Source organism: Callorhinchus milii, unplaced genomic scaffold (genome assembly GCF_018977255.1).
Source record: "Callorhinchus milii isolate IMCB2004 unplaced genomic scaffold, IMCB_Cmil_1.0 Scaffold36, whole genome shotgun sequence".
NCBI classification, from domain to species: Eukaryota; Metazoa; Chordata; class Chondrichthyes; order Chimaeriformes; family Callorhinchidae; genus Callorhinchus; species Callorhinchus milii.
The window spans coordinates 400,029-417,142 of NW_024704777.1; the positions used below are offsets into that span (position 1 = coordinate 400,029).

Genomic DNA, 17,114 nt, shown 5'->3' on the forward strand with positions numbered 1-17,114 from the left:
CAGAGGGCGAAACCTCGGGCAAGTTTCCTTACTCCACACAGAGCCTAATAATAATCCCTCCAAAAACCCCAAAACAATAAGAAATTGGTCATTTTCAATCGACTACTGTTTGTGGGACATTGCTGTGCGCAATTGACTGCCGCGTTCGCCCACAAATATACAGTCAATTCACTTTATACTGTGTTCTGTGAAGCGCTTTGGGACGTCTCCCCGACGTGAAAATCGCTATTACACATGCAAGCATTGTTATTATTATTATCACATGAAATAATCACAATGTTCAATTGATCTCCAGTGCCTTTTGTTATTTGTATCTCTAATATGTAGTTCGATGTAACAAAAGATCTGCTGAATTCAAACTACTTGAGCACAATGATATTGGCTTTGTGCTTCTACTCAAACCATTGGCTCTCACCTGGATTCCCAGTGTGCAGAGCACAGCGGCACCCATTTTCGGCTCAAAGTTTACAGCTTGACATGGTTCAGACAATAAATCGCTTTGTGGTTTCAAAGGCAAATAAGCCTTGGCTTATATCAGGCATGAATTAAGGAGGCAATAGCCTTTGACTCCCCCTAAATCCGACTCTGTTGGGCACTACACTGCGTGAGGGACGCAATGACCAGCTCAGCAAGAACACCATGGCAACCAGCTCAACGCTATCGTTATGGCGACCAGGTGTGACTGAACGCAGTGTAGGTGTACTGGGGGGCTATAAAGAGCCTTTATTTATTGTTGTCTCTTTATTTATGATCAGGATGGACTCTATTCGTTCCCAAACTGATAGCTATTTTTAGGTTGTTTAAACAATGAGATCCGACACATTTAAGCGTTATTTAGTTTGTGAAGTATGAACTGACACACATTTCCATGCAAATAGTAAAATTTAATAAAAGGTTTGAAATCTTACATATCATCAAAATTATACATTTCATCAAATCAAACGAATGCTGACGACAGGTTAGTTGTCAAATTAAAGTTGATCACAGATTAGTAAAGATCACTGTAGTGGGTTAATCGGATCAATATATTGACTTTGATTTACCAATCGCTTGGATACGTTCCCATCAGCTGATTATGATTAAAAAACGCAGACTATTACATCAACTTCTAACACATCCGGAGTCCTGCAACACCGGGTCACTCGCTTCGACAAGCGAGAGACGTGGATTCGCTTGCCCAGCAGAGGAAACTTTGGGCAAGTTTGATTCCTGCACAAGGCTGATAGTAATCCTTCAAAAATATAATATGAAATGGATCACTGTTTACATTACTCTGCTGTGCACAATTTGGCCCACTTATAATCAATCAATTCAATTCGCAAGCGTGTCTTGTTGTGCAGAAGACGAGAAGAGAGCAAAATCATTTATTATATTCTATAAAACACAGCTGCCGCTGTGACGAAGGAAGTTTTACTTCTGATAAAGACAAAGATGCGGCTATTCTCTCTCTCCCACTCTCTTATGTTGGTATTCACCACAGGGAATGACGAGGAGACTTAGAGCGGAGAGAGTGCAGGTGATGGTTACTGATCACTTCGCTACGCTCTGACCGTGGCGTTGACTGGTCCATCATCCGCACCGGCTGAGGCGTCTAAAGTTCCTTTGGCGTCGGTGATATCAACGTCCTGCAAACAAGCCAAAAATGAGCACATGGGTGGACGATCATGGGGAAACATATGAACAAACTCTGGGAGACCCTAAACAAAAGAGGCAGTGTGAGCGCGCGCGTGTGTGTGTGTATGTTTGTGTGTATGTGAGTGATATTGAATGTGTGTGGCTGCAGTCGGTGTTGCAGTCACTCTGTCCCCACCCTTAAAAACTATCACTCTGTTACTTTGTCTCGCTCCCTCCCTTGCCTGCAAAGCCATTCTGAAAATCCTCCCCTTCGACCGTGCCTTCGGCCACATTCCTATCCTTTCCGATCCTGCCATTCACCCTCTTGGACCCAACCGCCAACTTTGGTCCAAATCGTTGAATGTCAAATTGCCTTGGGAAGTCCTGCCGATGTGATAGGGTACGTAAATACACTCGCACAAACACGCACCCACAGAGCATGCACAGATACAAGCAGAGACACACAAATGGAACACAAAGACAAACACAGGCAAACACATACACACAGTCATAATCACACACACTCAAACACACACACAGCGCTGACTTAGACCTAGGCAGACGTAGAGCTGAACAGGGCTGACAAAGGGCTGAGCTTGTCTGAGCAGTGAAGAGCTGGGCTGAAACAGGCTGAGCTGAGCTGGCACAGAGCCTGTGTTGGGCTGACACAGGGACTGAGTTTGGCTGAAGGCCAATAAAGGGGTCAATGCTCACCGCTGGTGGTACCGAACATTCAACCATTCTCAACGTCACATCTGAAACAAAAACAAACGTGATTTAACACCGGCACGTTTCAATAACATTCATTGTCATGTACTCATATTACTAAGGATATCAAAAATTAGAACGGTCAATTATCAACGATAATAACAATAAAGTGGAGTCCTGTAGCTCAGTGGTTTCAGCAATCGCTTTGCAAGTGAGAGACCTGAGTTCAATTCCAGGCAGAGGGCGAAACCTTGGGCAAGTTTCCTTACTCCACACAGAGCCTAATAATAAACCCTCCCAAACCAAAACCCAAAAAACAAAAATAGACTCGTCATTTTCAATCTACGACTGTTTGTGGGACATTGCTGTGCGAAATTGGCTGCCGCGTTCGCCCACAAATATACACTCTATTCACTTCACAGTATATTCTGTGAAGCGCTTTGGGACGTCCTCCCAACGTGAAAAGCGCTATACCAAATGCAAGGATAATTATTATTATTATAATAATAATAACTATTACACAGACTACTATATTAATAATCTTTGCATTTGAAAGAAACAGTTTGATGTCATCAAGTTATCCCAAATCGCTTAACAAGATTGACTGTAGTGGATTGAAATTAGTTTATGATTGAAAAACAAGAGCTAATTCCGTAAGGCAGTGCCCCACAAACGGTGAATAACCTATTTTATTTGCGGGATTGTCGGCAACGATACAGGGAAAGAGAAATTTGGTTTTGAATAATGCTGTGAGCTTTTCAATATCAACCTGAGAAGGCAGACTGGACACTGTTTTATCATCAAAACTTTAGCACACAACCCTTCAAACAGTTGTACTTCAGATAAATAATTGAGAGCATATGCACAGAAAAATACGCATTTAGATAAGCAGACAGGTACGCAGACACACACACAAACACACACAGACAGACACACGCACACCGATACGTGGAAAGACACAAAGACATACACAGACAAAGAGACAGGCACAAAGACATACACACATTTGGACAGACGACCAATGAAACAAACAGTCAAATAAACAGACAAACAGAGACAGAGCAGTAAATAGACAGACACACACGCACAAACACAAACGGCGCAGAGACACACAGACAGTTGCATACAGACAGCGCAAGAAAGACGGAGAGTGACAGAGCCAGAGAGAGTGGCTGGGAGACCATTGCCCTCTTGTTAAGAGGAGGCTCATGTGCAAGCGATATTTGTTTGTGGGGCTTGGACACTCGGCTTTGCAAGCCTGTTTCTGAACTTACCCCCTGGGCTCAAACCCAGGAAATCTATCACTCACATATATTGCTGCTAGTTTGCGGGCCGCCTCCCGTGGGTACGTTCCTGAGTGAAAAAAAACAGAGAGTTGAGAGTGATGAATTCCTTTCTGCTTTACGCAGAAGGATTAGAGAGCTCAGACCTGCGCTTGTCATTGGGCTTAGCACCAACTAATTTCTGTTGTCTGCGGGAAACCGTGCGGAAATGGCATTGACAGAACTGCTGTTGAAGGACCATAAAAGACACTAGGGGCCGAATGGCCGCCTTTTGTTTGCCACTGTGTCTGCTTCTTGATTTCTGAAAACAGCAGGAAGTTTGCCAGACGTTGATTTACACGCCGCTTCAAAGGCAGAGTCCTGGCCTGGTATGGAGATAGCGTGTTTGTGTGTGTGTGTGTGTGAGGAGGGGTGGTGGGTAGGCGCCTGGTGGTGGAGGGGAGCTGCTGGTGATGTGGTGCGGTTGGGAAGGCTGGTTGTGGGGGTTGGGGTGTGTTTTAGAGAGGAAATGTGTGGGAGACCGGGGGTAAGAAAGTGACCGGTTGCAATTATTTACCTGGAGGATTTTGAATTAAGATTGATGGGGTTGGGGGAAGGCAGCCAGGTGTCTGATCATTGTGGAAAGCCATCATTGTGCTGAAGATTTTCACTCACGCCGCCTGTGTTTGCAGTTAATATGCTGAATTTCTGCCAACCTGACCACCACTGGGATTATGCTCAGGCTGTTGAGAGTCACGGCTTGTATCGGAGTAACTAGCCACTAATTAGGGTCACTAAACGGGGCAACGAGCAAACAATTAAACCTACATAGCTTGCTATTGATGGCAATGCCCAGCAAGCTTCCCACTACCTGTCCAGTTACGAGCACCCTAGCCCTGCCGCTGCGTGGGGGAGCAAACACTGTCGCATACACAATGGGGACAGAGCAGAGAGAGGGATTGGTGTAAAGAGCTCGAATGTGGGAGCCAACACCAGCAAATACACGATGTGGAGAAAGCAGGGAATGGGACCAGAGCAAAGAGCGCCAATGTGGAGCTAGCAGCAGCACAAATATATTGGGGAGAGAATAGCGGAGACAGATTACAGTTAGAGAGCAAGCCCAAGCAGAAACACAGTGGATAGAGACTGGGGAATGGGGTTACAGAAGAGAGTTCCAGTGGGTATCGGGCATCAGCAAATACAGACTGTGACGAGAACAGGGAATGTGATTATAGTAGAAATGTTCTCACCATTTCTCTATTGAACTGTTGTGTTTACCTGCAAATGCAAAATTTCTTACATGTAAAAAATTCGTCAGCAGTGGTTTCACATTGTGTTTATGTTGATAATAGGCATTATATCCTGTGTCAAAAGGCATTCACAGACACCCGTTATCAAGTGTAAATTCTTGCCCGCAACTTAGACATTGCTGGCTATTCCTTTTTCCCCAAAAACTATACACTATATTCCCTGACATAAATAGACACTTACCTCTCTTATACACACATAAACCAAGTGTAAACACAGTGATCACTGTAGCAGTGACGATCCCCACAGCAAGTCCTACAGTGTGCATCCAGGTCCAGTATCCTAGAAAGGAAAAGGGCAAAGCGTTATTTGTACTTTTTAATAGCGAATATCGGAACATAACACATCATTTTAAAGAGCTCAATCAGGTTTTCATCACCTCTTGATGTAAAACTACTGTAGAAAGTAAAGTTTTCTCTCAAATATCCCTGTTCGAATGAAAATAGCCCAATTTCCCTCCAGTCTGTCCAAGTGAGGAAAGCTTCTGGACACAGGCCCTGAGGAGAGTGAGATAAGCAGCGGATCTTCAGCGGCTGAGCTGGTTATCCGATAAGCTCTCGAACATCATAATCAAGCCCACCTTTGACGTCGGTCTCTAGCCCTTCCCTGAGCAAGCCGGGCCAGCACTACTCCATGCCAAACTAGCTCATAGGCAGAAGGTTGATGAGAAGATCTGTCACTATGAAGTGTTATTTCTCCCCTCGGCCATTATAGTTCATTGTGTGAGATTTTGCTCAGCTCTTACCCCGCACAGAGATTCCCATTCGCTCGCTCTCTGGTGATGTGAATTGTCGTCCGTCTATGCGTGCAATATATTTACAAATGTAGTTTCCTGTAATGATCTCCGGAGTGGCGAATATGGCCTTGTTGTTATTCTTTGGAGCTGGTTGTGATGTGATAAACTCGCCGTCTCTGTATAAAGAGAAATTTGTGCCAGGATAATTCCCAGAACACGAGATCTCAGGTCTTTCCCCTCTCACAATTACCCGGGAATCTGGATTCAGAGAAATTGTGGGTTTCTGAAGCGGATCTGGAAATAAAGCACAGTAAAGATAATCTCGCTCTGGAGCTGCACACGGTTTTGGTGAGAATAACATTTTTCATTTGCATTGTTCCCTGCCTGGAGGAGGCGTCCGTATGATTAGGAGAGGGAGATAATTTGAGGGACAGTTTTAGAACAGAACCCAGTAATTATTTATTCGCAGAGACGAATGGGGAGAGAAGGCTGTGTGCGGGGTGGCCAGGGAGGGCAGTGAGGCCAGGGACTCGTTTAACATACAGTTCCAGGCTGGGATAGGAGTCCGTGGATTCAGCCTGGTCCTCTCGTGTTGTCTTCAGTTGTGTTTCAAACACATTTAAGTGGAATCCAGACATACACATGACGTCGAGTAACTGCAGTTGAACGGGTTATATGCAGATGCGTTTGGCACCAGATTATCAGAATTGAGGCCACCGCGATTTGTCTCTTGTCTTGTTCCTAAGAGAGGTGGCTACTCAGTATTTCAGGGCATTCATGGTGATAGAGCAGACCAGCCTGGCTCATCGGCAGGAAATGGAAGGGCAAACCAAACACTGGTGGCAGTTTATGATTACAATCAATTCTGTGAAAAGCAGAAGATAAAGTTCCAACAGGTAATGTGCTAAAGCTAAAGCTTGCCAGCCATCCACAGCAAAAGCAGCTATGTGCACACTCTGGGGTTTGGTTTTCACTGACCCGCAGGTACCAGCCTCTGGGAATGATGAGCAGAAAGTGTGCCATTCACCGAGATATAGAAGTGGGTTGTGTTGGTTGGAGTAGGGAGGGAGAGAGGCGAACGAGGAAGGGGAAAATGGTAGAGAGGGAGCGTGGATGGGAAGAGAGAGGAGTGAGGGGGAGAGGCTTGAAGGGGAGAGTGAGCGGGGGAAGGAAGGGTAGCTAGGGGTGGAGAAGCGGGGAGGAGAGATTGGGTGAAGAGAAGGATGTAGACCCCGGAGAATGATGGGGCGAGCGATTATAGAGGGGGTCAAAATGGGATGAAAATTGTGCAAGATGGGGGAGAGAGTGGGAAGAAAATGCCGGGGAACGATAGAGAGGGAGAGTCGCGGGTGAGAGGGAGGAGAGGCGGAGACAGGATAGACTGAGGAGGGTAGAGGGCCAAAGCTCTGTAGAGAATGGCATGAGCCTCGTGTCACGGAGCGGGCGGAAGAGTAGGAAGGATAGGATGGGAGAAGTGTACTGTGATCGCTGTGATTGGACACAAGGGGGCAGTGAGTGTTTGGTGAGAGTCTCCAGACATTCGCACTTACCCCACACATTGATTCCCATTCGTTCGCTCTCTGGGAATGTGAGCTCTCGCCCGTCCATATTTTTAACACATTTACACCAGTAATTGCCTGCCCTGATCTCCGATGGAATGAAAGTTACAGCGTTGCTGTTGTTTGCAGCTCTTTGTGATGTGATAAACTCTCCGTCTCTGAAAAAAGAGCATTTGCTGCCAGGATAGTTCCCAGAACACGAGATCTCAGCGCTTTCCCCTCTCACAAACGCCCGGGAATCTGGATTCAGGGAAATGTTGGTTTTCTGGAGCGAATCTGCAGTAAAAACACCGTAGAAATAATGTTGCAAACACTCCCTCTAATGTAAGCTGTGACAGTAAACATCCGTACCGACAATGAGTGCAGCCTCAGCCTTTGAGAATGTTTCTGTCTGAGGACAAATACGAGGCAGAGTCGTGGATTGATGTTAACACGGTTTATTGTACGCTGGGTTTCTGCTGCAGTTACACACTTTTCTGTGAGCTCGAGGTCAGTGTGAGCTGGGAGTTAGTGTGCGCTGGTTATCGGTGTGAGGTCCAGGTCAGTGTGATCTCGGTGTCAGGGAGGGTTTTGGGGCCAGGGTGGAGCTCGGGGCCAGGGTGGGGCTCGGGGCCAAGGTGGGGCTCGGGGCCAGGGTGGGGCTCGGGGCCAGGGTGGGGCTCGTGGTGCCTGATCGCTTGCTGCCTCCTTTTCAGGCAGAGGTTACACATCTCGGGCCAATATTCAAAACCAGAAGGGAATTTCTCGTGGTGACTTTGCCGATAATTCTCAAATAAAATTGGTCATTGACTTAACAGTTGCGTTAAGTCACTACGGAAAGTTTGCAGTGCTCAAATAATTATTGCGATTATTGGCCGTGGTTTTAAATACCTGGTGTTGGTGAGGTTCATTTGCAGAACGTTGGAATGTCCTCCCGACATGAGCGGCGCTGGTCACTAACTGTTGTTGGTTTAAGGACCTGAGTCCTGTAATTTTTCTATCTATCATTAGTCACAAGTCAATGACACCAGATAATTTGCACCCACTCAGCAGCTCGTCCTGTGCTCAGCCCCTGACCCTCTCCCCAGCACAACCGCAACACACACGCTACCTGGGCTCCCCTACCCCCATGACAGCCGCACACTCTGCTCAGCCACCATCTATTCTCAAACCTCACTATGCTCACCTTCTGTGCTCACCACGGTGTACTCAACACTTCTGGGTTAACCCTGCCTATGCTATAACTCTTTGCTCACTCAGACACCTGTGCACATCACCTGTGCTAACCCAACCTGGGCACACACAATGTGCTCACCCATCCTGTGCTCAACGCCTTGCTCAGGCCCTCTGTGCGCAACCCCATTCTGCTCACCACCTCTGTGCTCACCCTCTGTGTTCGCCCCCATATGCGATGCTCCCTGTGCTCATCTCCTGTGCTCAAACCCTTTGTGCTCACCCCAACTGTGCTCACCAAACCTACTCTAACCTTCATGCGCTCATCTCTCCTGTTGCTCCCACCCCCTTTATGTTTTTACACCGCCTGTGCTCACATCCTCTTTGCTCACCCCTTCTGCTCACACACCGGGCCTCAAATCTCCTGGGCTCAAACCCACTCATCGTGATCACGCTCACGCTCCTTGTGCTCAACACCCACAGTTTTCAATCCTCTGCTTACAGCCCTGTGCTCATCCCCCAACCCGCATTCTGTACACACCAAGCCTGTGCTCACCCGCACCTTTGCCACACACTGTGCTCATCCCATGTCTTCAACCCCCACTGCTCAGTGCCCGTTTGCTCAGCCCATTTGCTCACACACAGTGATCTCGCACATTGTGTCCCCTCATTGTGCTCTCACCCTGTCCTCCACCGCTGTGCTCAACTCTCCTGTTGCTACGTCCGCATCAATATACTCATCCACCCCTAGTCATGTGCTCACCCTCTCTGCTTACCACATCTGCTAACCACAGCTGCTCACTCCCCCGTGCTTGCACGACTTCTGCACATCACCTCTGTGCTCAGCCCTCCTTATCTTAATCCCCACCTTGTGCTCACTCCACTCTGTGCTCTGCCAGGCATCCCCTTTGTAATGGACCAACGCTTGTACACGCTGTGTTCACCCACCAGTGCTTACCCTCCGCTGTGATCACACACCAGTGCTGGCACTAATGTGCTCACCTCCTATGTTCGCACCTCCTTTGTTCAACCCCTGTGCTCACGCCACTCTGCGCTCACACATCTTGTGCTCCCAACATCTGTGCTCACACCCCTGTTCACATCCTCCCTTACTTCTGCCTATATTTCCTCCTCCCACTGTGTTCACTCGTCTATATTCACCATCCTGTTTTCTCAGCTACGCTCCTGTGCTTAGCTCCCTGTGCTCACCAACCCCCTGTGCTTGGAACCATGTGCTCAATCCCCTTTGCTCAGCCCCCTTCACTCACCATCCACTGTGCTCACTAACCACTGTGCTCACTACCTTCCGTGCTTGGCAGCTTCCTTGCTCACTCGCCTTTATGTGCTCACCCGAGTCCCTTATGCTCAGCCACTGTACTCATTCACCTTTGCCACCACAACCTGTGTGCACCCGGTCCTTCTGCTCATCACCAATATGTTCGGCATCCTGTTCTTAAACTCCGTTTTGCTCAGGCCCCTCCTTTTGCTCACATCGAAGCCCCCATTTCAACCCCACTCCTGTGCTCAAACCCCTTGTCCTCACACCACCTATGTATCCTCCTTGGGTTTACCTCCACTTTTACCCATCCTGTCCCCTCTTTCTGTGCTCAACACGCTGTGCCATTTTACTGTGCTCACTCAACCTTTGCCCTCTTCCGCTTCTGAACCTCCGATGCCCTCTTCCTGTGCTCACGTCCCCTGTGCTCAAAACGTTGTGCCGAATCCCACTGTGCTCATTACCCTGTGCTAACACCGCTTATTCACAACCTCTGTACACTCCCTGTGTTGAGCTCCCCTTTCGCTCCCCCACTCCCTGTCCTCAGCATGTGCTGAACCCTCGCATGCTGAATCTCTCCTGCTCAGGCAGCTGTGTTAAACCCGTTGTGCACACCACCATTCTTTTTCTAACCTATTCGCACCTCTGTTACTTCACTGTGGTTCCCCACAATGCTTGAACTGTGCTTCCCTGTGCTGTCTCTGTGCTCCCCACTTGTGCTCATACCCAATGATCAAGCCGCCCTTTGCTTTCCAACCCTGTGCTGCCCCATTGTGCTCTCACCTCTGCTACCATGCTTGTGCATCTCCACACCACATGCTCAGGTTCCTGCGCTCCCCTCACTACGCTCATCTCCACTTTGCTCACCCATTTGTGATCACGCACATGTGCTCACCCTTGAGATCTTCTCACACAACATCTGTGCTCATATCCTGTGTTCAAACCGCTGTGATCATGTCCCTCAGATCAGAGACCCTCTCTTCGTCCCCACCCCCCCCCCGGGCTCTCCCGTTGTGCCAATACTGTGCTCGCACTTCCTCCTATGCGTATACCCTGTGCTCACATCGCAGTGCTCCCCAACTTCTTTTCAACCCTGTCTCGGCCCTCTGTGCTGCTGCCGTCTCACAACCCAACAACGGCTGGTCACTCCAACTTTGCTCGATCAAGCTGTGCTTCCCTCCCTGTGCTCGCTTCCCTTTGCTCATCACATTGTTTTAATGTCAGTTAACCTATGGTAACCACACCTGTGAACAACCCACTCTATTCACCCCATTTTGCTGTCCTCCCCTTTGCTCAAACCCCTCGATCTCGTGCTCAGCCTCTCTCTGCCAAACCCCCACTCCAGCACTCCAACCCGCGTGTTCACTCCACTGTGCTCACAGCCCGTGTGCTCTGCCTCACTCTGTCTCTCATCCCCACACTCCGTACTCAAAACTACTGCGGTCAACGCCCCCCGTGTTCAGCCACTTTTTTTTTTTTGCACCCGATCCCTTGCAACCTTCCGTGCCCCTCCAACCCACATCGTGGTCACCAACCAGTCCACTCCGAGAACGACGTGATGATCAAAGATACACTTATTTACCTGAGCAGATGACTCCAGCATCATTGGAGTGCGTCCGGTAATAATGATTCCAGGTCGCTGAGGGACAATCCCTCAGAGCAGACTCGCTCCCTTTGCACCGAATATTATATGTCACAACATAGCCTGATCCTTCCCCAAAGTGAGCTCCTACTGATGCTGACAGCGCGGCTCCACATCCCAACTCCTGACACACCACAGCCGCGGCCTTCATATTCCAGGTCAGAACATACCCATAGTCATAGCTATAGCCATCCACTGAGCCCCAATATCCTCCTTGGTAAATCTCCACTCTCCCGGCACATGGGCTGCCGCCATTCACCAGCCTCACACCCACATTCTCTGTAAAATATTGCACACTGTATTTAGTGTTTGATTCCTGCTTGACTTCCAGTCACCCAGCGTAATAGAATACAATGTACATATATTAGATTATTACAATTTATTTTAGACTTTATAGTTTATATTAGATTATTATATCTGATGCTATCATACTTCATATAAGAATATTATACTTTATAATATTATATTATACTTTATACATACATCCTTATTGTGGTTAAATTATGTAATTTTATTAAATAAAACTCAGCAACGGCAGTAGATCCCCGAAACTGCGCCCATGATATTAGGCATGCAAGATATTCCTGGTAAGTTACAAATAATATCTGTAGCTCAATTGGTTATTGCGTTTGTTGACAGATAAACAGATATAGACACAGATATTGTCGTTTTATTAGTGTACTAGTGGCTCAGGTTTGTGTCAGGCCACGTTACACAGTTTATACACAATAAAAGAAATTTAGACTTCCAGTCAGTCAGCTTCCGCAACCCAAAGTCAAATATACTCAGGGCAAAAAAACTCTCCACTCCACCACCAAGGTAATAGCTAACCACAGGCCACAGCCTTAAAACCCCAAAGCACAAACACACTGGCCACAGCTCGCTCCAGACAAAGACCCACCATCGGTCACAAACCTTCTACGATTGCACAGACGACACACCCAGGCTAAAATCCTCCCCCATCCAAGATGCTGCAGCCTCTTGATCCTTCCCACACCTACCCCCAGAGCACAGCTGACATCCCAGGAACAGCAACTGCAGCAGAGCCCAACACCAGCTGACACAGAACTTCAAGCACAACGAACTCAGGGAACAGGTGTCGCCTCCCAAGATCGCAGCCACCTCCCAAGTCCAGCAGCCAATAGGCACAGGTACGAACTCACAATTGGAAAGACCCTCCCATTTGCATATGCCCCTGCATAGCGCCCAGCGCCTCCTGCACAGCACAAAATCCAACCAAGGTCAAATCCCATCAAGACACGGCCCCTCAAACCTGGCCGCAACTCTTCCACATAAGGCTGAAACCCCTCACTGAAGGGTACAGTCCTTCCTTCAGGGCGGAGTTCCAACTCCCCGGTAACACACCTCCGCCCCACCCCACCCCCCAGCGCAGAGAGCAGCCACTCTGCCAGGAAAAGCCCGTCAACCCCAAGATTGTACACACGCTCCGCAGGGTACATTTCCACACCCGATGGCACAGCCAACCAGATGGCACAGCAACAAAACTAGACACAGCCGCCGCTCTCCCCACTCCGCTGAAAGACCCACCGAGGACACAAAACCTCGCCGAGGGGACAGAACAACTTCCAACCTTAAATATAGTAGACCCCAGGCCCACCTCTATATAGGCATAGATTATCACAGGCATAGCGCACCAATCGTCCCCCAACCAAACCACCTGGCTGCCTCAGCACAGTACAATCCCTCCTCCCCAGGAGGAACTCGCAAATCTCAGGGCATTGCTCCTCCACACATGCTTAGCCCACCAAAGCACACAGCCCTTAAGAGGGCCTAATAATGAAGGGGCAAGGCGGAGATATGGAGGTAGCCTCTTTCAAGGTTTAAGAACTAAAAGCCCGGTCACCATTCTTAGAACGGAGGGCACGAGTCCCAAACGGAAGGTCTGTCTACCAGCACTATTAATAATTAGCATTATTATTAATGTGCTTTGTGGATTGTACCCTGTTTCCGCCTACTGTTCCCAGAAGGTGCTGAAGAGAGGCCAACACTCACACTCAGAAGCAAATGTTCCAACAGCAGCTTTTGGCTGTGAGTTTGTGTCACTAACCTGCAGATTCCACCGTCCGTCTCTCCAGAAATAGCACTGCACAAGGAACAAGAAAACAAGATCAAAGCAGGAATTATTGATAACGAAAGTCATACAATCAAGAACCTGATCTGTTCAGTCTGTCACACCGTCAATGGTCGATCCTTAACTACAGCATAGTCATTTAACGTCATCAATATAAAAGGCTCCAGTGGGAAGAAGCAGCATGGAGAGAGAAAGAGAGCCGTGGACGGGAATCAAGTAGAGATCTCCAGTACTGGAACCAGCAGCAGCACAGACACGATGGCCAAAGCGGGAGCAGGGAATGGGATAAGCGTAGGGAGCTCCAGTGGTGGAACGAGCACCATCACATACAAAAGAGGGAGAGAGTGAGTAGGGAATGGGGTTAGCATAGAGAGCTCCAGTGTGGGGGCGAGCAGCAGCACAGCCATGGGCGAGAGAGAGAGTTCGGAATGGGATTCGTGTAGAGAGCTCCAACAACATTAATAACAACAACTTGGATTTTGATTTATAAAACGCCCTCCACGCCAGAGGAAGAGCGAGCACCAGCACAGACATGATAGTAAGAGCAGACAAAAAGACTGAATAAAGAATTATTTGATAGACTCACAAATACAACAATGGGCTGAATGGTATTTTCTGTGCAAAAAAAATCGTCTATGTTTCTCTTCCGAGTCTTGGAGAACATGGGGTGTGGTGACCACGCAGAAACAGAAATTTATCCCGAATCCCGTTGATAGGCAGAACACAATATTTCTCCATTTCGGTGAGGACTGTGTATACTGGCTACTATTTTTCCTGGTCTATCCTCACGCTCTCGCCATTTGCAATAACTTGCGTTTTGACAACTTGCATTTATGTAGCGCCCTTCACGCGGGGAAGTATCCAGGAGGACTTTATCTTTGCAAAGGCCTCCATCCCCGTTCAACCTCTCTCTTTCAATGACAACAATCCGAGTTCCCCCTCAAAATCCTCCAACACTCCCCTTCACCATCGTTTAACACCTCTCTCCCCTCTTGCCCCTGTTTTTCACCTCCGTCACTCCCTGAAGTAGTGTGGAGAGTACGGGGGGAATGGGGTGTGATCGAAAGCACGGCAAAGGAGAGGGTGTTAAGACGGATCTTGAAGGAAACAAGGAAGGGGCGAGCTAGTTTAACTGCAAATTGGAGTTCCAGAGAGTGGGGCAAATGGTGGGGAGTTTGAGGTGGTTGATGTGAATCAGGACGGAGCCCACAGAGCGGTAGGAGCGGGAAGTTTCGCAGGGCGTTAGGAAGTCGTAATTGAAGGTGGGAAACAAGGCCATGGAGGATTTTGAAGGTGAAGAATACGGTCTTGAACTTCATCCAATGGAGTCTGGCAAGAATGGGGGTTGATACTGTCACAGAGCCTCGTGGAGGTGATGGCACTGGCTGCAGTTTTCTGGGTAATCTGCCGCCTATAGAAGGAGGAGTTGTGCAGGCCGAAAAGCAGTGAGTTTGCAAAGGCAAGCCTGGATGTTATGAATGCGTGTAGGAGGTTTCGGTTGCCTGTTGTTTGAAACCATGATGCGGTGTTGTTTGGCACAGTGTGTGGGGTAGAAAGGAGAGTTGAGAGTCAACCAAGAAGCCTCTCACTCCTCTCTGCTTCCCATCTTTCTGGATGCGCCGTCCCTGTGATCGGTAAGGAACGATACTCACGGAAGATGAAAAACAATGGCTCCATGTCGAGGATGAGCACAGAGCCTGGGGTCCCGTGTTTGTCCGTCTTAAGGAGAGGGGTCTCCGCAGACGTAGTGATCAACCACACGCAGTAAATAGCTGAAGCAGCGTTTGCCAGGAATACTGTGATCCCCAAACCTCCAAATCCCTATGACACAGACACACACAGAGCTGTTGTGATAAAAAGCGCACTAAGAAGCAGCCTGACACACACACAGTGACGCACACACACTAAGAGACGAACTCGAGCTGCGATATAGAGATGGATGTTGAGCGAATTTCAAACCTGTGAATCAGAGACCCAGCCTCTGCCTCTCCTTTCTCTCTTACTTTCTGCAGAGACCAGGCGGTACCAGAATGTCTTGTGATGCTTTTAACGGGAATTGTTGCAACACATGCCTCAGACTCAAACTCAACCGGCCAGCGTGAAGCTGATTCACATAACAGCAATAAGCTATTTTAATATGGTGAGTAAGCCCTCATAGGGAGCCGTGAGCTGAGCACACATCGGAGTATGTTGTGGAAAGGAGAAGTGAGTCCTTGCTGGTTTCACATTGGACAATTCTCCATTGCTGTGTTATCAAATTTCGTATTTTTGTGTTCGTATACAAACATATAGTCATGACACATTATACTCAGTCGTTAAACACTTCGGAAAGATTGGTAGCAGGGATAAGACCTGGTGTTAAATATAACAAAATATAGACTGGAGCAACAGATTTACGCTTTCTGTTTATACTCTCTATCGGATCACATCCTTCCACTTTTCTGTTGCTCAGACTTTATATTTCCGTTGTTACTTCCTTCTTTGCTCCGCCGCAATATCGCGCGGCACTCAGTGCTGATGACAGCATAGCCCAGCCTGGCTCATCGGCAGGGCCGGAAGGTCGACCTGTCACTGGGGGCAGGGATTCCTCCAACTCAACTCCTGTTATTCCTGCAGCCCTAACAAACGGTAAGGTGGTCCTAGCTGAACAAGCAGCAGGAAAGGTTGCTAGACAGCCATCTGAACGACAGACTGTGTGGGTTTAACTGCTTAGACTCCAACAGTTACCCAAACGCGAACTACTACGTCAGCAATAAACACCTTGGCTCCAATGTTTGAACTAAACGCGTAAGTGAAGGCAATGCCTTCATAGGGAGTGTATTTGGATTTCCCGGAATCGTTTGGTAAATTGCTGAGCAGAAGGTGGTGAAGACACCTATGCTCCCAAAATTAGGATAATGAATAGGATTATACAGCACAGGAGGAGGCCATTCAGCCCATGGTGTCTGTGCCGTCTTTTTGAAAGAGCTTTTCTAATTAATCCGATTCACCCACTCTCTCTTCGTAGCCCCGCAAATGTGACTTCCCCAAATATTCAGCCCATCGTGTCCGTGCCAACTCTTTAAAAGAGCTGTCCAAATTAATCGTATTTCCCCACTCTCTACCCATAGACCAAAATCGAGGACTCCACCTTATCAATCAACGTCGATTCCGCCCCCACCCCAACGCCCTACACCACATCAACTCGCTCAGGACCTAATCCATGACTGCTCAGCGACTTGCGACGTCCTCATGACGTACAAGTCGCTATACAAGTTTAGTTTCGCATTTTTATGTATGCCACAAAACAACAATTGAGAGGCAGCAGAACAGATTGACGGAAAACGGTAATATAGGTGAAAAAAAACTATTATTGTTATTAAATTATTATTATATTGGTTTTATTATTGTGGTTGTATTATTGTTACATTTGTATAATAATATGTTTTCAGTATTAGTATTATATGCCCGTACCCTGCCCGTACCCGCCGTTTCTTTGGCTCCGGTCTGCTCCACATCCCCCGCCCCAACCGCCCTAACATCGGTGGTCGGGCCTTCAGCCTCGCAGCCCCGAGGCTTTGGAAATCCATCCCCCAGTGCGTTCGCCTTGGTTCCTCCCTTTCCTCCTTCAAGGCGTCTCAAGACCTTTCTCTTTGACCGTGCCTTGAGCTCCCCTCTCAACTCTCTACCCCCTCCTCGCACCTCCCTTCCCTCCCATCACCTCTCTACCCCCTCGACCTTTCCTCCCTCCCTCCGCGCTCCCTCCCTCCCTTCCCTCCCCTCACC

At 48.2% G+C, this 17,114-nt stretch overlaps 1 protein-coding gene across 1 annotated transcript; it reads right to left on the reverse strand.

Moving 5' to 3' along the window:
• Window positions 1-1,210: 1,210 nt before the first annotated feature.
• LOC121851399 lies at window positions 1,211-16,846 on the reverse strand. The gene is made up of 13 exons (XM_042345236.1): window positions 16,803-16,846; window positions 16,077-16,224; window positions 15,309-15,392; window positions 15,002-15,170; window positions 13,326-13,361; window positions 11,198-11,536; window positions 7,179-7,463; window positions 5,638-5,922; window positions 5,076-5,174; window positions 4,835-4,862; window positions 3,632-3,675; window positions 2,329-2,369; window positions 1,211-1,625 (listed from the first exon to the last, which is right to left on the reverse strand). Exons 1-13 carry the CDS (start codon window positions 16,844-16,846, stop codon window positions 1,539-1,541), a joined length of 1,689 nt encoding a protein of 562 aa, XP_042201170.1. The 3' UTR covers window positions 1,211-1,538.
• Between the last annotated feature and the right edge of the window lie 268 nt (window positions 16,847-17,114).